Source organism: Pteropus medius, unplaced genomic scaffold, assembly GCF_902729225.1.
Source record: "Pteropus medius unplaced genomic scaffold, Ma_sr-lr_union100, whole genome shotgun sequence".
Lineage (NCBI taxonomy): Eukaryota > Metazoa > Chordata > Mammalia > Chiroptera > Pteropodidae > Pteropus > Pteropus medius.
The window spans coordinates 37,607,975-37,632,264 of NW_024340849.1; the positions used below are offsets into that span (position 1 = coordinate 37,607,975).

Genomic DNA, 24,290 nt, shown 5'->3' on the forward strand with positions numbered 1-24,290 from the left:
CCATTATGCCACTTAATACTTTCCCTTTTCTCGTACGTTTTCTGATTAACATGATTGTAGGCGTGTATGTTATAAGGTGGTCCCGTTTCTGTGGTGCAAGGTTGTTAGCTTTCTCATCCCTTCCTTTTGCCAGGCTGAAAGTGTTAGGTTTTGAAATAATATCTGTTTTACCCCTGATTGGAAGATCAATAGATTTCATTTAAAGAAATTTGGAAAATACAGAAAAGCATAAAGAAGATAATTAAGATTACCTATATTGCCAACTCCTAGAGACAACTGTTAATGTCTTAGTGCTATGACCTTCTAATATTCGTTTATATCTATAAAACATATTTTATAAAATTATAATATTTTTGAACATGTTGCTTTATAACCTTTTTTCACAAAAAAATTTTGCCGTGTGAACTATTGTGAATCATTCAACTAGAGGATTTTGACTTCAAGGAGCTTGTATTGCAGTGAAGGAGGTAGGAAGATGCAGTGCATTATAATAAATGCCCAAATCAGAATAAACTCTGTGGGCTGTGGGAATACTTAGGGGCATGTGGGGCAGGGGGCACCAGCAATGTTCTCTTCTCTGCAGAGGTGATGAGGATGCAGGTGGATAACGCAGGTATATCCCTCCCGTCAGGAATTATATTACTGTTTAGTTAGAAAGTTAACTTGGTTAGTACCCATGGCATAACAGCAGGTAATATAATCTAATGTATGATCAAATGCTAAGTTGTGAGATACAGATTCTGGTATTCCAGGATTTGGAAGAGGTAAGATCCAGTGAGTGCTGGAATAGTTGAGAGACTTGAACTGGGCCTTGAAGTGTGGGTGGAATACATAAGATTTAATGGAAGAGAGCAAGGTATTCCAGGTCAGGATTGGCTATAACTAAGCTTTGAATCCAGTGCCTAAAACAGTACCTGGTACTTACTAGGTGCCCAGTCAGATTTTTTTAAAAAGATATTTTGAAACAATTTTATTTCTATATGCATATTCCATGCTGCAAGGTTGCTTTAGAATAGATGAGGCTGGTTGGTTGGTTGTTTGCTTTGAGGTGTAATTGACAAAATCATAAGATATTTAAAGTATCTTGGAAATATGTACACATTGTGAAAGGATTCCCCCCATCCCATCAAGTTAATTAACACATTCACATCCATCACCTCACATATTTACCTTTTTTTTTTTTTTTTTTGGTAACATTTAAGTTCTAAAATTTCATTTATACAATACAGTGTTAACTATAATCACCATGTGATACATTAGGTCTTCAGACCTTACTCATCTTATAACTGAAAATTTGTACCCTTTTACCAACTTCTTGCTATTTACCCCCAGCTCTTGGCAACCACCTTTCTACTCTATCTCTTTGAGACTTATTTTTGTAGGTTCCACATATAATTGATACCATGCAGTATTTGTCTTTCTGTCTCTGGCTTATTTCACTTACTGTAATGCCCTCCATGTTTGTCCATGTTGTCGCAAATGACAGGATTTTTTTTTTAAGACCAAATAATACTCCATTGTATGTGTATTTGTGTGTGTGTATATATACATTTTCTTGATTCATTCATTCTTTGATGGACATTTAGGTTGTTTCCCTACCTTGGCTATTGTGAATAATGCTGCAGCAAACATGGGGGTACAGATACTCCTCTGAAGTAATGATTTCATTTCCATTTGATATATACCCAAAAGTAAGATTGTTGGATCATATGGTAGTTCTATTTTTAATTTTTTGAGGACTCTTCTTACTGTAAAATTGACATTTCTACCAGTAGTGCACAAGGTTCCTCTTTCTCCACATCCTTGCCAGCATTTATCTCATTTTGTGTTTGTTTGTTTTTATAGAACTATCTTAACAAGGGTGAGCTGATATCTCATTGTGGTTTTGATTTGCATTTCCCTGATAATTAGTAATGTTGAACATCTTTTTATGCCTTTATGTCTTTGGAAAAATAGTTCCTCTGCCCATTTTTTAATTGGGTTGTTTTTCTGTTATGTGTTCTTTGTGGGTTTCGAATATTAACCTCTTATCAGATACATGATTTACAAATATATTCTCCCATTCAGTAGTTTGCCTTTTCAATTTTTTTTTTGATGATTTTCTCTGTTGTGCACATGCTTTTTTGTTGTTGTTATAGTCCCACTAGTGTATTTTTTATTTTCTTGCCTTCATTTTTGGTCTCAAATCTAAAAAATTATCAGCAAGATCAATGTCAAGAAACTAACCCCCTGTGTTTTCTTCTAGGCATTTTATGTTTTCAGTTCTTAGGTAAAGTCTTAAAGTCCATTTTGAGTTCATTTTTGTGTATGGTATAACATAGGGATACAGTTTTATTCTTTTTCATGTGGCTGTCCAGTTTTTTAAACATCATTTATTGAAGAGACTATCTTTTCGCCATTGTATAGTCTTGGCTCCATTGTCTAAAACTAATTGACCATATATCTATGGGTTTATTTCTGTGTTCTCTAGTCTATTCCATTCATCTCTGTGTCTGGTTTTATGCCAATACCATAATGTTATGATTACTATAGCTTTGTAATATAGTTGAAATTGGCAAATGTGTTTAGCTTTGTTTTTTTTTTTCCCCAAGATTGATTTGGCTATTCAGGATCTTTTGTGATTCCATACCAATTTTAGGGATGTTTTTTATATTTTTGTGAAAAATGACATTGAGATTTTGATAGAGACTGCGTTGAATCTGTAAATCACTTTGGGTAGTATGGACATTTTAACAATACAAATTTTTCTAATCCAGATATCTTTCGTATAGTTGTATCTTCTGCAGTTTCTTACATTAATGTCCTGTTGTTTCCACTGTTTAGATCTTTCACTTCCTTGAGTAAATTTATTCAAAAGGTTGGAGGTTTTTTTTGATGCTACTATAAATAGGATTATTTTATTTTATTTCTCTTTCTGATAGTTTGTTATTAGTGTATGGAAATGCAGTAGATTTTTGCATATTGATTTTGTTTCTTGCAACTTTACCAAATTATTAATTCTAACAGCTTTTTTGATTGAGTCTTTAGAGTTTTCCATATATATCATGTCATCAGCAAAAAGTGACAGCTTTACTTTTTCCTTTCCAGTTTGAATGCTTTTTATTTCTTTTTCTTGCCTATTTACTCTGACTAAAACTTCCAGTACTATGTTGAATAAAAGTGGCGAGAGTGGGCACCCTTGTCTTGTTTCTGATCTTAGGGGAAGATTTCACGTTTTCACCATTGAGTACATTAGCTGTGGCTTGTCATATATGCCTTTTATTATGTTGAGGTACATTCCTCCTATCTCCAGTTTCTTGAAAGTTTTTATCATGAAAAGATGTTGAATTTTGTCAAATGATTTTTGGCATGTATTGAGATGATCGTATGATTTTTATCCATTTGTTAATGTGATATATTATATTGACTGCTTTTTGGGTGTTGAACCATCCTTGCATCCCTGGAATAAATTTCACTTGATCATAGTGTATGAGCCTTTTAATGTACTGTTGAATTCAGTTTGCTAATATAATATTTTGTTGAGTTTTGAACCTATGTTCATCAGGGATATTGGCCTATAATTTTCTTGTGTTCTTATCTGATTTTGCTATCAGGGTAATTAATGCTGGCCTCATAAATGAGTTTGGAAATGTTCCTTCCTCTTCTGTTTTTTGGGAGAGTTTTAGAAAGATGGGTATTAATTCTTCTTTAAATGTCTAGCAGAATCACCAGTGAAGCCATCTGGTCCTAGACTTTTTTTTTTTTATTGGGAGGTTCTTGATTACTGCTTCAATCTTTTTCATAGTAATTGATCTGTTCAGATTTTGTACTTCTTCATGATGTAGTCTTGGTAGGTTGTATGTTTTGAGGTATTTATCCATTTCCTTTATGACTATGTTATCCCATTTGATGGCATATAATTGTTCATAGTAGTCTCTTATGATCCTTTATGTTCGTGTGCTATTATTTGTAAAATCTCCTCTTTTATTTATAATTTCATTTATAATTTATTTGAGTCCTCTTTTTTTTATGAGTCTACCTAAAGGTTATCTTCTTTATCTTTTAAAAAAAACCCCAACTCTCAATGTCATTGATCTTTTCTACTGTCTTTTTAGTCTCTATTTCCATTCTGATCTTTATTTCCTTCCTTTTACTAATTAGATTTAGTTCGCTCTTTTTCTAGTTCCTTGAGGTGTTAAGTTACAGTTCGACATCTTTCTTTGTTCCTTTTTTTTTTTAATTGGTTTTTTTTTCAGGTGAGGCAACCTTTGGTTGACCTCATAGATTGCAAGGACATTATCAGCTTACAATCTCTTATTTATTTTATTTTTTACACATATAGCACCTGGTCTTCCTAGGTCGCCCATCTAAGTACTAACCAGGCACAACCCTGCTTAGCTTCCGAGATCAGATGGGATCGGACTTGTTCAGGGTGGCATGACTGTAGACTTTTCTTGGTTCTTAATGTAGGTATTTATTGCTATGAACTTCCCTCTAAGAATTGCATTTACTGTATCTTCCTCAAATTTTTGATATGTTGTATTTCCATTTTGGATTTCTCTTTTGAGTTCTTCTTTGACTCATTGATCGTTCAGTTTTGTGAATTTCCTCAGTCTTTCTCCTGTAATTTAATTCTAATTTCATACCATTGTGGTCAGAAAAGATGCTTGATATGATTTCAGTCTTCTTAAATTTATAAAAACTTGTTGTGTGGCCTAATCTGTGATCTGTTCTGGAGAATGTTCCATTCTGCTGCTTTGGGGTAGGATGTTCTTACATATCTGTTAGAACTATCTGTTATATCGTGTCATTTAAGTCCAGTGTTTACTTAATGATTTTTGTTTGGATGATCTATTCATTGTTGAAAATCAAGTATTGAAGTTCTCTGCTATTATTGTATTGCTATTTCTCTCTTCACATCTATTAATATTTGTTTTATATATTTAAATGCTCTTATGTTGGGTGCATAAATATTTATAATCTTTATGTCTTCTTGATGAATTGACCACTTTATCATTATATAATTACCTTCTTTGTGTCTTGTTATATTTTTTGGCTTAAAGTCTGTTTCGTCTGATATAAGTATAGCTAGCTACTTTTACTTGCTTTTGGTTTCCATTTACATGGAATACTTTCCCCATTTCTTCACTTTCAGGCTTTGTGTGTTATTTAAGCTGAAGTGAGTCTCTTATGGACAACATATAGTTAGGTTCTGGTTTTTGTTTGTTTGTTTGTTTTGTTTTTTAATTCATTTAGCCACTTTATGTCTTTTGATTGGAGAATTTAGTCCATTAATATTACTGATAAATATGGCTTTACTATTGACCTTTAAAAAATCCTTTTCTGGTGTTTTATAATTCCTTGGTTTCTTTATTCCCATCTTGCTTTCTGGTTTATGATTTTCTGTAGTGGTGTGCTTTTATTTCCTTATCTTTTATATATCTACTATGGGTTTTTTGACTTCTGCTTGTGCTTAATGAGGCTTATGTAAAACAGCTTATATTTATAACAGTCTATTTTAAGATGATAGCAGCTTTGAATGCATACAAAAGCTCTACATTTTTACACTCCCTCATTTGATGTTTCTGATGTCACAATTTACATCTCATTATATGTGTATCCATTAACAAAATATTGTTGTTATAGTTATTTTAATACTTTCGTCTTTTATCTTGATACTAGAATTGTAAGTGATTTAGCCACCACCATTCTAGTATGAGTATTCTTCAGTTAAATATTTGTGTGAAGAAAGGGCGAACATGACCACAGGAACAGATAGGAAGTAGTGCCTCTCCATTGATGTAAAAGATCTGGCTCTCTTGCAGCAACAAGAGAGTATAAATTGGTAAAGCCTTTCCGGAAGACATTTAACTTGGGAGTAGCTATAAAAAATATAAATGAGTAGGCCTTTAACTCAGAAATTCCACTTAGAAAATCTGCTTTTAAGCCATACTCTGACAGATATATGATTAAATAGCCATATTCTGAAAGATATATGATTAAATAGTTCATGAGATGTCTATATATAGACTTTTTATAAAAAATTAACACATATAGCATTTACTAGTGTGTCCAGAGCTGGTCTATGTGTTTTACAAATTTTGTCCTTATATCGATGCTTTGTGGTAGATACAATTACATAAGTGCCATATTATTGATGAGGAAACTGGTACAGAGTTTAACTTGGTCTTAGTCACATAGCTCATAAGTGAGAAATCCAACAGTGGAATTCAGGTCCTGTGGTCTTACTGTTAATGTGCTCCAGTTGTAGTTTTTTGAAGATTGCATTATCTTTAATGGTATAGATTGGTAAGATTGTGGATGTTTAGGGGAAAAACATCAGAGCTAAGACAAGTGGCATTCAGTCTGGACAATACCTTGCAATGCCTGACCATTTGACTTTGTTTACCAGATCATTTGACTTTAGTTAGCAGGCTTCATGAAAGACCTGATTCCCAAAGGAAAGGCAAATAATGGTAGATGGAAGGTTGAGAAAATCATAAGACTATTCCAGAGAATACCAAGATAAGTTTTTTACCTAATGAATTTTTTAATGGTGCTTTTGCTTGCTGGTGGCATATGGTAAACAAAGTTGAAAGATCACAATTTAGTTCAGAGACCCCCTGCCCAATATTTAAATTATTTTTGGAAGTCTACTGTGATTGTGTCATTCTGGAGGACAGAATTTAAAATGTATTCTGTAAAATATACTAGTCTTCTAGTGCACTAGTCCACAATTTATGGTAGATTGGTATTCAGAAAATCTCAGTGTTGTCAGTTGAAAAGAGTCCAAATTTTTTCTTGGAAAATTATCCACAAAAATGGTATATGTGGTTGATTCTTAGCCCGCTTTGAAGATTTTTGGGGGGTTTTTTGTGCCTCATTACCTTTGTTCATCCATTTACACAGTCTAAAACAGACTTATTAATAGTCATCATCTTGTGCTCACCACTGGATTGTGAGTTCCTTGAAGGCAAAGAGAACGTCTGGGTAATCTTTGTATTTCCTTCAAGGCCTAGAAGAATATACTCCATACTGTTAGGTGCTCTGGAAAGATTTGTGAAACTGAACTGATATTAATTAAATTTCATGGGTTGCTATTTTATGTTACTTCCTTTCTAGGATCATGTTATATAAAGATAGCAGCTGATAAGTTTGCTGTGTATCTAGGTCATAACTGTTTCCATTTTGTTAAATAGGAACTATCCAAGATTACAATGCCAGTCATATTTAATGAGCCTTTGAGCTTCCTACAGCGACTCACTGAATATATGGAGCATACATACCTCATCCACAAAGCCAGTTCATTTTCTGATCCTGTGGAAAGGATGCAGGTATGTGTCAAGCAAGCACTGATAAAGGTTTAAGTCTTAGAGACGTCTCTGTCACTCCCACTCCTCCAATCCCATACCCCAAACACACTGACACAGAATTAGTGTTAAGTCCAACATGAGGTTGGGAAATGTTACTAAAACATAGTTAGCATGTTTGGAGTGTCCTCTGCATTCCTTCCCACCTGCCATCCTCTAGTTAGAGTATCACCGTAGTGGAAGGGCTAATGAGAATTGCAAGAGAAGCAGAGGTGGTTCATAACCAAAGTTGGATGTTGGGAGCTGTTTCTCAGTCTTCATTTTACAAAGTAGCATTGTGTTGGGAAAAAATTTAACCTTCTTTCAGACTTCCCCAGTGTTTCAAGAAGGAATGAATGCACACATACATAAATATGTACATTTATGTTTATATAAACATACATGGATATAAGTGAAAACAAAAGACAACAAGGAATGATACGTTTTTATTTTCTTTTGAAGAGAAGATATTTATGTGATATGTATGAGTGGATTAGATAGAGGCAGAGTTTCGCAGGTACATTATTCTGCTTCAGACAAAGCAAGAGCATTCTAAATGGAACTTTTCTGTTCTTTCATTTAAATCAGCTTTTCCCAACTTCATTAGGCTTCACACCAATTTTAGTTCTGTTTTTCCTCCTCTATCCTAAAAATATACTTTTTAGAAATTTTAAAGGAATTAAAAGAAATTTTGGACTTACAGAATTTGTAGCACTTTTAGGGTGTTATAAAAACCACAGTTGAGGATGAACGAATCTATAAGGAAGAGACTCAGTAATTTTCATTCTGAATATCCACTTTTGCATATTAAGTTGCTAGAACCATATTAAAAATCCTAAGTAATTAAACTCCTTAAAGTAATTTTGTAAAGTACTATCTTCAGCAAAATTTCAGTTCCTGAAAGAATGAGGAGCAAGCTGGGCTATTTTTAACTTTTTCTAATGCTCCCTCCCCCAGTGTGTAGCTGCATTTGCCGTATCTGCTGTTGCTTCGCAGTGGGAGCGCACTGGGAAGCCTTTTAACCCGCTTCTGGGAGAGACTTATGAATTAGTTCGGTAAGATCTTTCACTCTATTCCAGAGCATATGTATAGCTTTTCAAATGAAAGAGAAAAATATTTTGAGCACCATCAAGAATAATTTTGTACAGCTAGAGCAAGTTCACCGCTTCGATGTTTGTTGCTGTGCTACTTATTATTTTAGAGACAATGTCAAAAATATTGAAACATGTAAAATATACCATGATAACAAGTAATTACGAGGATTTCAGTATTTTCGATCACATGGGATTAATTATTGTTCTTCTGGTATAGACCATAAGACATGATAGGATTATTTTAATAACCATATAACATATATTAGTATAAATTTATACCGTTGGCATAATGGCAATGAATGCAGCCACATATGCAGTTCTGTTTGCCTGCTGTAGCCTGCTTCTTGTTTACACATAATCGGGGAATTCATTTGGCTTTAGTTTTTCTGAATTTTCCTCTCCTCTGTGCATGATTTGATCTCATTTATTCCCTAGATGTTTGAAAGTGGACACACTGAACTCTTTCATCTTAATATAAATGGAATAAGTTTTAAATTTTCATGGCTGAAATTATCAATTTGCACAACTCACATTCACATGGGTGTTTTTTATTTTAATATGTTCAAATAACTAGAATTAGAGCAACATTGGATTTAGTAGTTTGAGTTGCATTTGTACAATTTCTCATATATTAAGTTGTTCTTTCATGAGGATGATAAAGAATTATTTACTTCGCTGAACCTGTTTAATGCTTTCATGGCTTTTGACTAAAATGACAGTGATATACACATTCCATAAGAATTAATTACAGTGTTACTTTTTTTTTTTTTTTTTAAGAGATGACCTTGGTTTCAGACTCATCTCTGAGCAGGTCAGCCATCACCCACCCATTAGTGCATTTCATGCCGAAGGATTAAATAACGATTTCATCTTTCATGGCTCAATCTATCCTAAACTGAAGTTCTGGGGGAAGAGTGTAGAAGCAGAACCCAAAGGAACCATTACCTTGGAGCTTCTTGAGTAAGTTGGAATCAAGCCATTTGTTTGTATATACATTGCACATGGACCTGATCTTGTTGTTTAAAACCTGGAGATAAAAAACAGGTTTTATAAAGTCTCAGTTATTTACCTCTATGTAGAAGAACTTGAGAAACATGGCAGTAGCCATTGTTAATCAATACAGGTAGATTTTAAAAGTTTAACTTGATGTTTGACTGTCATGTTTGGATCTGTTTTAAGACAGAATGGAGTTAATTGCTCCATGGCAGTTCTAACGAAACAAGTTTTCTCTATATCATGGTAATGTTTTGTTGAACCATCTTTCAAAATGAATTCACTTTGAGAAATATTAAAATAACAATTGTGTGGCACATCTTAGACATTAGGGAAGTTGGAAGTTCTTTTCCATTAAAAAAAAAAAAAAAAAAAGGTTAGCCTTCAATTCGAAGGCAGCTTCATTTCTAGTTAAGGTAGTTAAAATGTCCATTCTCGCCAGTCTTCCTTACTGAGTACAACTGAAGACGTGGATAGAAGACATAAAGCAACTGTCTGAGGACTCTGAAAAGTAAATAATAGCAGGTAAATTGGGGAGAGAAATAAAAACCCGAAAACCAATATGCAGTGAGTTTCTTGATCCCTAATATCTCCTGGCTTAGAGTCAGAACAGCCTAAATCTCAAAACTGGGCAGTGGAGGAAGACATAAAAAGTTCCAAGAGGAACCCTCTTTCTGATTAGAGGAGCTGGAAAGATACCCTTGTGGAATATAGAGAATTGGGGAAATCTTTTTATTTTCTGCTCCTTGCCTTGCCCCAAAACAAAGTCTGGGGCCCATAAGTATATGTACCTGTAGTGGTAGTGGCAGCAGCAGCCACACAAGCACCTAAAATGCAGAGAAGCAGGATTAAGGGGCTCCTGTGGTCCAAAGAATGAGAGGAGAATCCCTGTTTTTCTCTCACCTCTTTGCCCCAGAGGAAGACCCAGTTGTGGAACATACAAGACAGCTCAGTGAGGCTAAAACTCCAGATTGCCAGCCAAACCCCTATGGTACCTGAGAGTGTGGGGAAAATCACAGAGAGGTAGAAGCTCAAGAAAAGGATCTTATAAAGCTGTGTATGAATTCTTAAGCTCATCATTATGCTCATGCATTAAAATGGCCTGAAATGGCACACTAAAGGCCTTGCGATCTGAACTACTATGTGGACCGGTGCCCAGATCCCCAAATGGCTGTAGTGGGATGGATATGAATAGCACTGAAAAGGCTTTGAAAATTAAACTCACCCTAGAATCAGAAGCCACAGAAAGTGGGTCAGGACTTATGGCTTGAAGCTATAATAATTGCCTACTAAAACAAAACAATGATCAATATTCTCCAGAAGTTTTTAAGAGGACCCAGAGTCTTATAATATTCAGATGTTCAGCGTATAATCCAAAATAACCTGTCGTTACAAGGAAACAGGCAAATCTTAACCCACAGTGGAAAAAACAATCAATAGACTCTAATCCCAAGATAACTCAGATACTGAAATTTGTATCAAGGACTTTAAAGCAGCTATTATAACTATGTTTTATGAAATAAAGATGAACACTCTTAAAATGAATGGAAAGATATTCTAGTGAAGAAATAGAAGTATTTCAGGAAATTTTAGTACTGAAAAATACAATAACAAATACAATAACTAGGATAGGCTCAATAGCAGAATGAAAATGATAAAATACATACAGGAGCTGTATGCCAAAGACTACAAAATACTGATGAAAGTAATCAAAGAATATCTGAGTAATGGAGAGACATACTATGTCTCAATATATTTGGAAGCCTCAGTATAGTTAAGATGTCAGTTCTTCCATAATTGATGTATAAGCAGTCTATATTAACACAATCAAAATAAAAGTCCCAGGATGATTTTTGATAGATATAGAGAAGTTGATTCTAAAATTTATATGGAAAAGGCAAATGAAATAGAACAGCTAAAACAATTTTAAAAATAAGCACAGAATTGACACACTCCCACTTCTCAATTTTAAAACTTAACTCTAATGGTGTTGTAATCAAGACACTATGATATTGGCAAAAGGATAGACACATCCATCACTGGAACAAAGGAGAGAGTCTAGAAAGCTGGGAAAACAATTCAGTGAAGGATAGTCCTTCCCACAAATGGTGTGGGAACAATTGGGCATCCGTATGTTAAAAAATGAACCTCAAATAATATCTCACACCTCATAGAAACAATTCAAAATAGATCATAGGCTAAAATAAAATGTACAGACTATAAATCTTTTAAAAGAAAACATAGGAAAATCTTTATGACCTTTGGGTAAAAATATCTTATAGAGATAGAATACCAAAACACAACCCAGAGAAGACAAAATTCATAAATTAGATTTTATCAAAATGAAAAACTTCTGCTTTGTCAAAGGCACTGTTCAGAGAATGAAGAGAGAAGCTACAGATGGGTAAAAATTATTTGCAAATCATGTATCCAGCAAAGGACTTTTAAACAGAATATATAAAGAACTCTCAAAACTCAACAGTAAAAAAAAAACAACAGAATAAGAAATTAAGCAAAAGATGTGAACAGATGATTCACCAAAAGAGATATATGGATGACAGTTAAGTGCACAAAAAGATGCTCAACAGCATTCGTCATTAGAGAAATACAAGAAATTACAATGAGATATCACTACATATCTATTAGAATGGCTAAAATCAAAATAATTTTTTAAATTGACAATACCAACTGTTGGCAGAGCAGCTAGAAATCTCATATCTTGTTGGTGGGAATATAAAATAGTAGAGCCACTCTGGAAGATAGTTGGCAATTTCTTATAAGGTTTACCATATGTTTACCACATAACAGCAATTCCATTCCTAGGTATCTACTCTAGAGAAATGAAAGCTTATGTTCTCACAAAAACCTGTACACAAATGTTTGTAGTAGTGTTATTCATAGTTACCAAAAACTGAAAGCATCCCAGATGTCCTTCAATGAGTGAATGGTTAAATTGTGGTATATCCACTCAGTGGAATACTACTAAGAAATAGGAAAGAACATTTTACTGATACATAGAATTTAAAATGCATTATACAAATTGAAGAAGCTAATATCAGAAAGTTACATGTATATCATCTCATTTACGTGACATCCTAGAAAAGGCAAAACTATTACAATGGAGAACAGATCAATTGTTTTAGGGAGTAGGGATGAAATGGAGATTAGACGGGAGGGGCAGCATGAGTGAATTTTTTGGAGGGTGATAGAATTGTTCTGTATTCTGATTGTGGTGGTGGTTATACAAATCTATACCTGCGTTAAGCTCGTAGAACTGTACACCGAAAAAAGTGAATTTTATTGTATGTAAATTAAAAATTAAAACCATCTATCTAAAGATAAATGTATGAAGATATAAAAGCTTTTTTTTTTTCAAAAACAAAGGAAATGTAAAATTGGAGCTTATTCACATACTTGACCCTTTGGTAAGCTGGAACGTACTTCCTTTGGAAAGTGCTAAATGATAGACCTTCATTTTTATTTTCTACCTCTAATCTTATTTTTCTATATGTTTTTAACAAACTTTTGAATGCTTCAGATGATTATAAACATAGTTTATTTGGCGTTTGGTGGAAATGTAGTTTTTTCCTTAAGCTTTTACATCCTTTTGAGAAACAATAAGGGGGTTAGAATGATACCTGTTACGCTGTGAGTTAACACCAATAGAGCTGAGTTATCTCCAGCACTCTAATTTGTTATCCTGAGTAATGGCATGTGAGACAAATGCACTTTTTAAGCAAAACAATACTTCTTATTTTTCTGGGTTTGGCTTTTATTTTTTGTTTTTTAGACACAATGAAGCATATACATGGACAAATCCTACCTGCTGTGTACATAATATCATTGTGGGTAAACTCTGGATTGAGCAGTATGGCAACGTGGAAATCACAAACCACAAGTAAGACACTTTAGGGTATTTACTTATCTCTTCAGTTGTCATCATATGGTATCAATGGACTTCATTTTTTGAAAAAAGCTGTAGAAGAGCCTGATGATAAATTAAGTATAGGCAGTATAAACGTTAAATAAATAGAAGCCATCCATTTAATGAACAGAGTTAGTTGAAGTTTCTGAATAGGAAAGACCACGTGAACGCTAAGCTTCTCCAGCCTCTGTGAGTCTTAATGCCAGCCTCAACTCATTTTGCTTATATTGTATAGTTTGTGTTATTCACACAGGGGGAGTGGGGGCGGAGGAACATCAAAGTTATGAAGAGTTGGGTTCAAATTCTACTTTGTGACCTTAGACGAATGTCTTAATCAGATTGGTCTGCTATAACAGAATACTGCAGGCCGGATTAAACAGCAGAAATTATTTCTCACAGTTCTGGAGGCTGGGAAGCCCCAGATCAGTAGGCCCGCAGATTCGATGTCCGACAAGGCCTTCTTCCTGGTTGCAGACCACCACCCTATTGTATCATGTGGCAGAGAAAGAAAGATCATCTCTTATGTCTCTGCTTTTAAGGGCTCTAATTCTGTTCACAGGGGCTCCACTGTCATGACCTAATAATAACATCCGAGCGCCATCACATTGGGGATTGTGACTTCAACATCTAAATTTGGGGATGGGGGGACAAACATTCATTCTACAGCAACAAGTCACTTATTCTGTATGAACCTTGCCTATCTTTTCTCTATGGTGGGCCCAGTACTAAATAAGGATTAATCATGATAACCTCTGTATGGAGTCTGGCATATGCTAGAAAATGCGTGAACAACAACTGTTGCTAAAAAGGTTATCATGTCGTTCCTTACTTCTTCTTCCATGTTGAATAGTAATCTGAGCTTCATATCTCCTTCACAGGACTGGGGACAAATGTGTGTTGAATTTTAAGCCATGTGGCCTTTTTGGTAAGGAATTACACAAAGTTGAAGGCTACATTCAAGATAAAAGGTAAAATGTCCATTTTAAATGTTCAATAGTATAGGTGTCATTCTAAATAAATAAAATAATGACTAAATAAAATGTCAATATTAAAATCTGCCATAATCTAGGAAACAAGCATTTTAATATGTTGAAAAATCTTTCTTCTACAATGAAAGAGAAATATCTATTTCTTTAAAGAATTTGATTCATAAGCATCTTTATAATAATACTCACTTACAGCAAAACACTGGTTTAATCGTTGGCTAAACATCAGTTTCTCTTGACAGCAAAAAGAAGCTCTGTGCTCTCTATGGGAAGTGGACTGAATGTTTATACAGTGTCGACCCTGCCACTTTTGATGCTTACAAAAAAAATGATAAGAAAAATACCGAAGAGAAGAAGAACAGCAAACAGGTGAACATTCTATAAGGTGATATCAAAGGAATCATTGGATTCTTAAATTTGCACTAAATTTTTTGGAGGTGGCCTATTAATTGGGTCACAGTTTGACCTTTTTGTTTGTTTCTTTTTGCTAATGCCTGTAATTTTTCTCCTGAATGTTTTTTTTTTTCAATTGAGGTATAATTGACATATTTTTTATTCTTTTTAAGGAACAGATAATCTGCCTTGGTAGTGAGCATTTGACATAATTTATATAGAGTACAGGTGTGTTCATGGAGCTTTGAATTCACATAGCGTTGGAAAGTTGGAGTTTTCTTCCTTTCTGTTTATGTGCATAAGAAGTTATCAGTTGAATATTTAAAATTTCCTCCCAAATTATCTTCTATTTTTCATGCTTATTAGCATTTTTCTTGCCCTCTCCCTTATCTCTAAATCACTGAAGTTAAGACACCTAGCTAAGGAAGTCATTTCTGGACTGCAGTGCAGCTTTAAACTTTCTTCCTTATGGAACAGTTAATATCCAGATAGTACTTCTGCATATGAGGCACATAGCTTCTTGCTGCAGGGCCCCAGTGAGGCTCTCACATTCGGCAGATTCCTGTCCCTTTCCTCCATGCAGGAGAGTTGAGAGCTAAAGAAAGATTGCACCTGTTTGGACAGAGTATTTGAGGACTTATCACTTTCCAGTGACTAGTGTCATGGTTCAGAGCACGAGCTCCGGGTTAGAATCCCGTTTCCACCATTTATGAGTGGAGCAGCCTTAACGCAGATTTGGCACCTCCTCTCTGCCCCAGTGCCTTTATGTATAAGATGGAGATAATTGTGACCTATTTGTCAAATAAGTTGATAAATGTAAAGGGCTCTGAATAAGTATCTGGTCACAGTAAAGACGACTCAAGTCCTTTCTGCTCACATCATGCCCACGGGCTGGCAGCCTGAGCAGCATCTGAGAGCTGCAGGCTCCCAGGCTCACCTCAGACCTTCCAAATTACACTCTGGGGCTCTTGGGGGCAGTTCTGCATACAAAAGTTTAAGAAGCCCTTATCTTCAAAACCAGAAGATTTTGTTTTTGAGTGGCTTTCTTTTAAATCGAGTTAACCATGATGCTGAGGTGAAAAGAGTTTTATTAAATGACCAGAGCATACTGCTTTTTGGTAGCTTTAGCTTTTTTCTTTCTTTATTTCCTTTCATCTCTCTGTGCACAGTTCTGCTTTTCTCTTCACATCCCATGTTTCCTGCCTGCTTTTCCTGCATTCTGGGAGGTGCACTGACACTTCTGCAGCTGTCAGGAAACTGATGGGGCTGGAGAAGGACGTGTTCCAGGGTCCTGGGGGCCCTGACACAAACTCCTTGGCAGCAGCTCCAGCCAGTACAAGGCAGCTTGGCAAACACAAACTCACCAACATACGGGTATCATCCACCCTCGTTTTCTAGAGATGGGGTTGGGGACAGCAAAGGACATTGGCGAAATTCCAGAAAATATCTCTCATGCCCCATAATTCCCTGGCCAGTCTTTGTAGAAAAGTGGCCTTCCCCCTTGGAGAGAGAAATTGTTCTCGCACATTCACTCCATGTCTAGTCTTTCTCCTTCCTGTGTGCATCTGGCTACCGTAGGTTTCGGATGTTCCTGAGCGTATTCAGATGCCATGGGAAGTTTGTCCTCATCAATGTCGTCACCTCCTTGCTGCTGTTTTTTAAGCTGTGTATTCACTGAAAGTGTCTCATGCAGTAGTTCTAGTCTGACATTGAGAATATTAACCTTCCAAAGGCTTAAAGGCTTTATATATAAACTGTGGTAATAATATATCCTCATAGGTTTATTATGTAAGGACTAAAAATAGAGCTCCTAGCAAAACTCTGGCCTATGGGGGTAATAAAAAAAAAAAAAAAAATTTCTTTTTTAGCCTAACACCTATTTAAATTCTTTTTTAATCAAATGCTTTCAGGATCTCTAATGATTTTGAGTCACTGATAATTTAGTTAACTGCCCCAAGAATTTAACCTTTCCTTGAAGCTCTCATAATGTTTCAGTAAATACTCAAATGAGTTATTCTGTCTTTTAAAAAACTTTAAGAACATTAAAACATAGGTAAAGAATGATGATGTCTTGAATGCAGATAACACTAAATGATACAATATATCAAGCTCATGAGACTCATGGGCACTTAAGTCATTCAACCAGTTTTATTGACTCCCTACACTGTGTTAAAAGGTTAAGATATAAGAACAAGAAAGTCATGGCGCCCGTGCCCTCATGCGGTTTACATTTTAGTGGTGTGCAATAAATGCGGTTATTTTCCAATTTGTTAGTATATTCTTTTTAAAACGTTTTAATTTTATTCATATGTTGTTTTTTCCAGATGAGCACATCTGAGGAGTCAGACGAAATGCCGATGCCAGATTCTGAAAGTGTGTTTGTTATCCCCGGAAGTGTTCTCCTGTGGCGAATAGCCCCACGGCCTCCAAATTCTGCTCAGGTGAGACTGGGCTTGCTGAATGTGGCCTCGCTGCTTATATTCAGCTCCAATGGTGCTCTTTCCATGACATGTGCGGGGCCAGCTCAGGCAGAATGTAGCAGAGGGCAAGTCGTCGTTGACATGTTCCTCAGCTGTCCCTCTGCTGGCTTCTGTGTGCAGTTTCCCTTCTCACTCTGACACCCAGTGTATTCATGCCATCCATCCCTTCTGGCGCCCAGCTGGGGAAGATATGTTTGGGTGGGACTTCTGGGGGCTTCTTTAACAATGACTTAGGGGTAATACTGGTTCTCATTAAATATAAGATAATGCAGTCTCTTCAGTTTAAGCCCCCCAGATCCAGCAAGTAATGATTTTAATGAAGAAAATAGATTGTTGGTTTTGCTTATAGTCCTACTTTAAGTTGACAGTGGTAGAGAATGTTTATTCTGCAGGGGCTGCTTCTTTGAGGCTAATACCTATAGGTGGTACAGACTTCAGTAAAAAAATTTAGATATATATGGGCTGAGACAGGTGGACCATCATTGCCACATAAAAGAAGGAGGGTCACTGGTCACTGTTGGAGCAAACCTATTCTATCTTCAGCAGTTTTCTTTGTGTAGTATGCCTTGGTATATGTTAATTTGAACATTTTTCTTCTTTTCAGATGTACAATTTTACTAGCTTTGCAATGGTTTTGAATGAAGTAGACAAGGAAATGGAGAGTGTGATTCCTAAGACGGACTGCAGGTTACGGCCTGACATCAGAGCCATGGAAAATGGAGAAATTGGTAACTAGCATCTGATGGTGCTGCCGGTGAAGAGTGATTTCTTTGGGGGATGTTGGGTGTTTTTTATTCCTGGTGATCATTAGCATTATCGGAGTACGAACATTTTTAGTCTCTCTTAGAAATTTTTAAATTAAAATTCACTTTAAATTTAGTAACTTTTATTTTAAATTTGGAAATCTGAGGTAGATTAGCTCGCATTCATTGTATATCAGTGGGATTGTGTATATGATGAGGCATATCTTAAATGTCAGAGAGGGATTTGAGAAAATAATAGCACTTCATCAATTTTAAGCTTTATTCTCATTATTTTACTATAGATTTCAGAATTTAAATATTGTAGCCTCAAAAAAGAGCTTCGCCTCCCCTTGATTAATTAAAACATGTTTATCTTGTAGTGTTAAATTTCTTCTAATTCAGAGGTTCTCAAAAAGGTGGCAGTTTTTCCCCCAGGGGATATGCGACAATGTCTTGGTTGTCACATCTCGGGAGCTACCACTGGTGTTTAGAGGCCAGGGGTGAAGCTAAACATCCTACAGTACACAGGACAGCCCCCTACAAAGAATCATCTGGTCCAATATATCAGTAGAGCCAAGTTTGAGAAACCCTGTTTTAACTAAATATTCTGATACTCTCTTTGAATTATCAGTGAGACAGTGCAACAGTATATTGGAAATTTTGTTTGGATTTCTTGTGAATGGAATCTAAAGGAGCTCTGCAAGGTCTAAGGATTTAGAAAACTTCATATTTATTCAGTTTTTCTACCCAATTTTTCATTAAAGCACTTTAACACCATTTTTTAGCCTTAAGAATAAGCAGGTTCATTTTGGTAAATGCAGATGTTAAAGGTATGGGCTATAGGAAGAGATAACTGGGTCTTGAATGCCAGCTCTGCCTTTTACTAACCTAGGTATGTGTTAAAATTTTAATTTGAAGTTTGACTATGGTGTTTGCATTCTCATAAAATGGAGCTCATTCCAATACATATGGATGGTGCTTCTCCATAAAGTTGTGCTTAGTAGTACTACGCTTGGCAGTCTTTCCTTGCAGTATAACTGTTGTCCACTGATGTTCTTACTTTAGATCAAGCCAGTGAAGAAAAAAAACGACTTGAGGAAAAACAAAGAGCAGCCCGCAAAACCAGGTCCAAGTCGGAAGAGGACTGGAAGACGAGGTGCGTGGGTTTTTAGACCCCTTAGTTGAGCCTTGGTGGCTGCTGTGTGGGGCAGGGCAGGGCTGTCAGATGTGGTGAACTGCAGAGCAAGGCCTCATGTGAATTCTGCCTAGTTGTTTCCGGGCCTGAGAGAGAAGGTCTTTCCACTGACGAAGTAGTCAAGCTGAGAGAAAAGGGACTATTTGGAAATTAAGGTTAAAATAGTCCACACAGTTATTGCAGGTAAATGCCAATTAAGAAAACTATCTTGCTTTTTTATCTAGCAAAACCCTGTCTTTTCCATATATAAGAAGGGAAATGAAATCCAGAACTACAGATTTTGGCATGAAAATAGGTTAAGAGCTATTTGTTTATACATGCAGATAAATTACAGGGCCGTCTGCATATATATTTAGAAAGTACCTTTACTCTTCCAAATACAAGGGATATGACATACAGTGGAAATGCAGTTTGTATGAAGGAACATTCTGGACTCCATTCAAATAGTGGGCAAGAAAATTTCAAAGCTTTGAAAGTTTTTTTTTTCTTTTTTTAAGAATCAGGAGTTATCTAGTAGTCACTTTATTAATAGAATCTCTTGTAATTAAGAATAGAATAAAACATTTTTCTACATTGGTATCACATAATAGAAACCATTGTCCTACAATTCAGTAATTAAATCAGTTTTGGAGCCAATATGCAGCAGATATTATTTGGTAACTCTTTTGCATCATAAAGGAAGATAATTGTAAGAATGAGAAATAACTTTCAATATCATCTAATCTGGTGGTTTTTGGACTTTTTTGTTAGCACCAATATCTTTTTTTGTCAATGAATGCATAAATAATCTGCAAATATAGAACATATGCAGACAGAGCTGCTGTGGTTGGACCAGGGCTGAGGGCGGGCCCTAGGCCACTCCTCACCTTCTCTTACCCGGCATACACCCTGGGTCCCTAAACTCCATGTTATACCGTTTGAAAACCATTAGTCTAGAAATCCCTTTGTGGTACAATGGGAAACAAAATGCTGGTGTATTTCATTTAGGGGACTTGTGCAAGGGCACACAATTAGTAAACCACAGACCCGTGATTAGAACCTCTACCTTCATTAATCCTTCAAGCAAAGCCACGTTGCTTTATGTTGATGTGATCCCTTTTGAAAAGATCTGATATATTTCATCATTATTTCTAGTCTCTCTTGCATAGAACCCCACATTTGTACTATCATTCTAATTATTAACTCTTATTTTTCTGGTCACATTTTCAAGTATACAATATAAGTGAAAAGACCAGGAAAAATTTTCACTGCCAGATGTTATAACATTTAGAAAGCAGAGCTTTAAACAGCTCTGTTGTCACCTGAAAAATAAAAACTAAGAGCTACACTTGTGAACTCTAACAGCCTTTCTTCCACAGCTGTGTCATATACCAGCAGTTGTTACATGAATATACAGATCTTTAAAGAGATCCTGCTGACCTTTTGTCAAAAGAATGTGCTTTGAGCACTTTTCTAGTGGTGGTAAGAAGATTGCACATTCATTGACTTGTTTTTTTTTTCACCACTGGTAGTGTATATTTGAATAGCTTAGTTCAGTTTGAGTAAGGGCAGGTGTAGGGTTGTTTTAATAAACATTTTCTTCTGTGTAGAGCTAACTAGCTTCATAAAAATCAAACTCAGAAACATATTGTAACTTGTCCCAAGTTCTTCCACACTAAAAGCTGACATTCCTGCTAATACTCGTTTCACTCACTGAAGAGAGTTCAGGCTCCAGGGTTTTTCAGGCTATAAAACTGCCCTGCTTATGAAAATGGCTGTTTGTCATCCTGACCTGTTTTCCTAGAGGAGCTCACAGACTTTAATGAGCATGGGGAAGAAGCGTGGGTACTGGTGAGAGACACAGGATTTGAAAGAGAGGAGAGGCAGGTGATGAAACCAAAAAAAAATTAATGACATTGTCTCCCCCAACACGAGCATTGTGCAGAGTTAATATTTTATAGAATGTTATTTTTCTGATAAAGACTCGTGGACTCTGTAGACTCAGAAATATTGAATGAAAGGTAGCAAAGTAATCTTCATTCTCCTTCTCTTTCCTGTTTATTACTCATCCTTTCCTAAAACGTTTGGCTTTAGATAAATTGACCAGACTTTTTTGTATGTGGAGAGGGTGTGATGATAGCAGCAGAGGTTTCCAGACCTGAGTGCTCAAAATTAAGAGAACTAGAATTTGAAAGAAACCTTAATTTTTTTCATCAGATCATGAGCTTCAAGGCGGTCATCTCTCATGCAGTGTTTGAACTCTCTCCAAGAACAAGTGACTCCCCAGAGGGAGTCTTGGAGATGGGGGCCTTTAGAGAACTTTGCTTACATGCGAACAAAAAAACATCCTTTGCTATTAAACCTGTCATTCTGCGAAATGTCTTCTTGCAGCTTTTTCATCCTCTATTTTGTGTGGAAGAAATCCTGTAGCGCAGGGTCTGAAGCTTGCTTAATTTTGATTCGCCTGCTTTTCTGAAGTACTTGACAAAAGTGCCTCTACTGCTTAGACTTTCGAGATCCAAAGAAGTATAACTATATAGTTCATATTAGAGAAAAATTCTGTGATTTGGATCAAATAATGCTTCTGTAACATATTTCTAGTTTGGTTACCAAAGTCTGAATAATATATATCTTGATCATTTAAAGTAGACTTTTACATTTTCTAACTAGAAAATCCCCAAAGCTAAATCAATAGTATTAGTATTCTAGAAAATTCTAGAAAATAGTAATAGTATTCTAGAAAATTTGGTCTAATGGCAGTTTACTATATGATCCTTCAAGGAAATAGTCTAAAGTAGTTTCTTTTCCTCTCAGGGTTTTTAATGCTTCTGTTGTGGTAGTAGGAACATTTGTGATTTACCAGATAAATCTAACACCACTCTTAATTGTTAAATATTTTTAGAAGCAATTTATTTGGAAAAAATGGTGAAACCTAAAACTGTTTTCATAAATGTTACTCTGACAACTAAATCATATTTCCAAAATGTTACACAAAATTTAATTGTGAACCTCTTGAGCAAGTAATTTTGATTTTCCATTACCTAAAGAAAACTGGGACTGTGAGAAATGGGTGACATGTTTTTCTTAGGGCAAGAAAATGATTAGGGCAGCTCTTCTAGAATTAGATAAGACAATTTAGGATGTTAAAAGCTAGGATGTAACCTAACAATACATATTAGCATGACAAAAATTGAGACCCAGGAAGATTTGGACTAGATTAATTTCAGTAGATTATTTGTGGCATAGTATATTTGAAAAATTATGGTCTTTAAAATCAAACTTAAGTTTGGTGTTAGTTGTAAGCTTGAACAAGTTATTCAACTTCTCTAACATTAAGCTCATTTGTAAAACAGTTTTAAAGGCTTGAGGGGCATTTAATCTGAACCGGGCACCTCTCACGTTACTATAGGTAGGCTGTAGAAGTTAATTGCTTTATCCTAGTTCCCATTCCTAATGGCTTTTAAAAGAATGCCTTCTAGCAGAAGGAATGGGGCTATCAGTTGAACAATTAGATACAAATGTTGGTTCTAACAACCCTACTAGACAGAAGGTCCTACTATTGCTTGATGCTGTGGAAAATCCATAGAACTTTGCATGGTATCATTACACGTTTTGGACTATTATTCTATATATGAGCCCTCAAAAGAGAAAATCTATCACTTCTTCACACTCTTTGGAAATCCATAACTCTGAATACTGCAAGCTAGTGAAGCAGCAGGTACCCTGTGATTTCAGACAGTTTCCCTGTAAATCTTGTCTTTTCTCTTTAAACAGGTGGTTCCATCAAGGTCCTAATCCCTACAATGGAGCACAGGACTGGCTTTACTCGGGCAGCTACTGGGACAGAAACTACTTTAATTTGCCTGACATTTATTAAAATGCAGACAAGTCAGGGCATTTGGCTAATTTACAAATAAGTCTTAAATCTATGTTTTTAAATTTTTTCCCTTGGTTTCTACTCATCTTTTAAAATAAGGAAAAAAAAAAACGCCACTCATAACTTGCATTTCACCCAAGAAAAGTAGGGCATAAGGTGATATTGGTGATGAAAGTGTTATGGAAAATGGGTAATTTTGCTATCCAGACATACTTGGAATACTATTTTATATTGAGGTAAGCGAAACTGCTGGATAACTGGAGAATATGCTTTTTATGGTTGCTGTTGCCATATTTACTAAAGGTTTATACCTAAATGTAACTTTAGCTTTATGAAATTATATAGTAATCCCAAATCAAGTTATTTTGAATATTTTATGCTGTCATGCTTGAATGTTTTAGGTGTAACTTTGAAATGTTTAGAATACTCCTATACAATGTTTATGTGCTCAAATGCAGAGAAGGTTATGTCATTTTGTAAAGACTACATTGGTAAGATGGCTGTTTTTCTAACTAATCCTCTCCATTTTACCCCTTCCCACCTCCAGAAAGAAAAAATGCCTGACTATTCAGAATAGGTATCCTGATTTGAAAATTCTAATGAATTAAACTGAAAAGGGCATTTCATTTGCTTATCTTAGTGCTCGGAATTTACTTTGACAATTCTGTAATCAATGTCATTAGAATTAAGGTGTTTAATTGTACGTTTGAATTGAAAATATGTATAAAAATCTAGCAATTCACAAAAAATACCCTAGAAATATTTTAATCATCATCATCATTACATAATGACAAACCTTTTTAAATGCTTCAACTTCCAGTGGCAAATGCCACCAGAAAAATTAAGTTGCACTCATGTAAGTATCAAACTATATAACAGAAGGTCTTGTGCATTTTAAGTTTGCAAGGCACCTCTGTACTTAATGTATGAAGACCTACTGTACAGTAGTTTTGCCCCTTTAATTGGGGTACATTAAGCTTATATTTATCCACCCAACCCCAGACTGAGATATTACTTCAAGGGGCCTTAGGTAGCTGCCAGTAAATTATTTTAATTGCTGTCATGAAGTTAACAAGTGTTATAATGAAATAATCTACCTGATGCTAAATAAAGGCTTTAGAATGTTACAAAAAAGTGTGATTTCTTTTAAACTTTCAAGTGTACTAATGTCGCCACTTCGTACCATCCTAAATTATCAAGAATGACCTTATGAAGGAGTCCTTGTGGTGCTGCCATCCCCAGGTCCCAAGAGATAACCAGCTGCCTAGCACACACAGAGGTAAGTAGATAGCACTTA

The 24,290-nt window shown here is 35.5% G+C and overlaps 1 protein-coding gene and 1 pseudogene across 13 annotated transcripts in view; one reads left to right on the forward strand and one right to left on the reverse strand.

The window, feature by feature from the left end:
• OSBPL1A (oxysterol binding protein like 1A) overlaps positions 1 to 24,120 on the forward strand; it is a 190,580-nt gene extending 166,460 nt beyond the window's left edge. For all 13 annotated transcript variants that reach the window (XM_039844181.1, XM_039844190.1, XM_039844198.1 and 10 more), the window contains 10 exons: positions 7,179 to 7,313; positions 8,286 to 8,383; positions 9,200 to 9,382; positions 13,206 to 13,313; positions 14,219 to 14,308; positions 14,569 to 14,695; positions 17,044 to 17,160; positions 17,804 to 17,927; positions 19,008 to 19,098; positions 22,891 to 24,120. In XM_039844181.1, the coding sequence (XP_039700115.1) occupies positions 7,179 to 7,313; positions 8,286 to 8,383; positions 9,200 to 9,382; positions 13,206 to 13,313; positions 14,219 to 14,308; positions 14,569 to 14,695; positions 17,044 to 17,160; positions 17,804 to 17,927; positions 19,008 to 19,098; positions 22,891 to 22,993 (1,176 nt within the window). In that variant the 3' untranslated portion in view covers positions 22,994 to 24,120. The remainder of the gene's footprint in view (positions 1 to 7,178; positions 7,314 to 8,285; positions 8,384 to 9,199; positions 9,383 to 13,205; positions 13,314 to 14,218; positions 14,309 to 14,568; positions 14,696 to 17,043; positions 17,161 to 17,803; positions 17,928 to 19,007; positions 19,099 to 22,890) is intronic.
• Positions 4,313 to 4,428, reverse strand: LOC120590788 (uncharacterized; annotated as a pseudogene).
• Positions 24,121 to 24,290: the final 170 nt, after the last annotated feature.